Below are 2026 nucleotides of genomic sequence, written 5' to 3' on the forward strand. Positions count from 1 at the left end.
AAACGCTAAGGACAGATGATAGAACACTTGGTAGGGGGGATTACAGATACAAATATAGTGACAGATAGATAGGTGGCAGATAGCTAGGTAGTTAGATAGGTGGTAGATAATAGACAGATGATAGATGACACATGATAAAGAGATGACAGATGACATCTGAAAGATGATATTGATTGCTCTAAGATCCTAGATGCCAGATAGGCCGGTGACAGGCAGATTGATAGATGATAGATAATACCCAGTGATAGACAACATATGATAAATACCTGATAGATGACATATCTGATGTGATTGAAAGATGACAGATGATAGGTGGCGGATAAATAGATAATAGACAGATGATAGATAACATATCACAAATAATGACAGTGATTGATGATAGGGTGGCAGATAGATAGTGTTCATCTATCTACATCTGTCTTCATCTATTATCTATCATCTATCTAAAAGAGATAGATCAGTTATAGATATATTATAGATACAGATGACCGTACAGACAGATGATAAATAATAATAATATATGTTTTATTTATAAACCGCTATTCCAAATAGATCATAGCAGTGTACAAGAAATTCCGTATACCATACAATATAAAATACAAGAAATATCAATACACTATGTAGATGACACACTGTAAATAGATAATAGACTATAGACATAATAGATGTCATATCTGATAGATGATAGTATAGATAGTAGATGGCAGTCAGATAGGTGGCAGATGGATAGTAAATAGATAGATATACACGTGATAGATGACATGTGATAAATAGAATTCAAAGCTATAGCTGTGAGTTTGTAGAATCAGCCTATAGAGAGATCTTGTAGCACCTTGAAACTCACTGAAAGAAGAAATAGATGATGACAGCTGACATATCTGATAGATGGATATAGACACTAGATGACAGATAGATAGACAGATGATAGATAACACTAGATAGATAAATGATAGGCAGCAGATAGATGACAGACTGATGATAGCTGTATTATAGATAATAGATAACGGTAATAGACAGCTGACATCTTGACAGATAGATGACAAGCATGTTGATAGATAGGAGTGATAGATAATAGTGGATAGATACGGCGATGATAGACAGAAACAGGGTGTGAGCGGTGGCTCTCCTTCTGGAAGAGCAGGAGGCCCCTAGGCCAGCCACCGCTCCATTCATTCCCTCCCTCCCTGGGCAGCCCTGCCCCTAGCAACCAGCCCGCGGCGGCGGCGGCGGCGGCGGCGGCGGCGGATGGAGCGGGGAAGCGGAGGGCCGCTGAGGAAGGCAGGCGGGGAGGGAGGGAGGCCCCCTGCCTGCCTGTGTGGCTCACCGGCATCTTGCCTGCGGGGCCCAAGAGAAGCCGAGAGAGAGAGAGGCTCCTTCCCCTGCTCGGCGCCCTCCGACCCAAGGCACCCGCCCGGCTTGGATACTATTGTGGACAATGAGCGGGGCCAGGGCGCCTGCGCGGGATGGCTCGGAGACACCCCTCCCTCTCCGCCTGCGTCATGCAGAGGCAGCTCCGCCAATGGGCAGCCGCTCCTGCCGGTCTTCCGCGGCTATTGGTGGAGGGCGGCAGCCAATGGGCGGAGAGAGGGAGGGCGCTTTGTAAATGGAGGGCGGAAGGAACGGCCCTTTAAAAGGTTTTGGACTTCAGCTCCCAAAAGCCTCAGCCGCGTTGGCCAATGGCCTGGGATTCTGGGAGCTGAAGTCCAAAATCCCTTAAAGGGCACGGTTTGGTTACTACTGCGTTAAGGAGAAACTAGGAAGAGGGTAGTCGTCAAAGTGTTCCAGTCTGAGGGGGAAGCTGCACAATGGCTGCATCCGCCCGGGAGAAAGAGCCCGGTTTGGCAGCTATTTCTCCAGGGGGGATGCAGCCAATGATGCAGTTTGACACCATTTCAAGTGCTGTAGTTCCATCCTGTGGAATCCTGGGATCTGTAGTTTTACAAGGTCTGTAGCCTTCTCTGGCAAAGAGCACTGGTGCCTCACAAAATTACAAAACCCAAGCTTTATGTAAGATGGGGCCATGGCA

The 2026-nt window shown here is 46.6% G+C and overlaps 1 protein-coding gene across 3 annotated transcripts in view; it reads right to left on the reverse strand.

The window, feature by feature from the left end:
- Window positions 1-1453, reverse strand: part of KIF3A (kinesin family member 3A) — a 67886-nt gene extending 66433 nt beyond the window's left edge. For 2 of the 3 annotated variants that reach the window (XM_042452672.1, XM_042452671.1), the window contains exon 1: window positions 1325-1452. In XM_042452672.1, the coding sequence (XP_042308606.1) occupies window positions 1325-1330 (6 nt within the window). In that variant the 5' untranslated portion in view covers window positions 1331-1452. Of the gene's footprint in view, window positions 1-1324 lie in introns of all 3 variants that reach the window. The other variant, XM_042452670.1, reaches the window with a different exon arrangement.
- Between the last annotated feature and the right edge of the window lie 573 nt (window positions 1454-2026).

This window comes from Sceloporus undulatus, chromosome 2 (assembly GCF_019175285.1).
Source record: "Sceloporus undulatus isolate JIND9_A2432 ecotype Alabama chromosome 2, SceUnd_v1.1, whole genome shotgun sequence".
NCBI lineage: Eukaryota > Metazoa > Chordata > Lepidosauria > Squamata > Phrynosomatidae > Sceloporus > Sceloporus undulatus.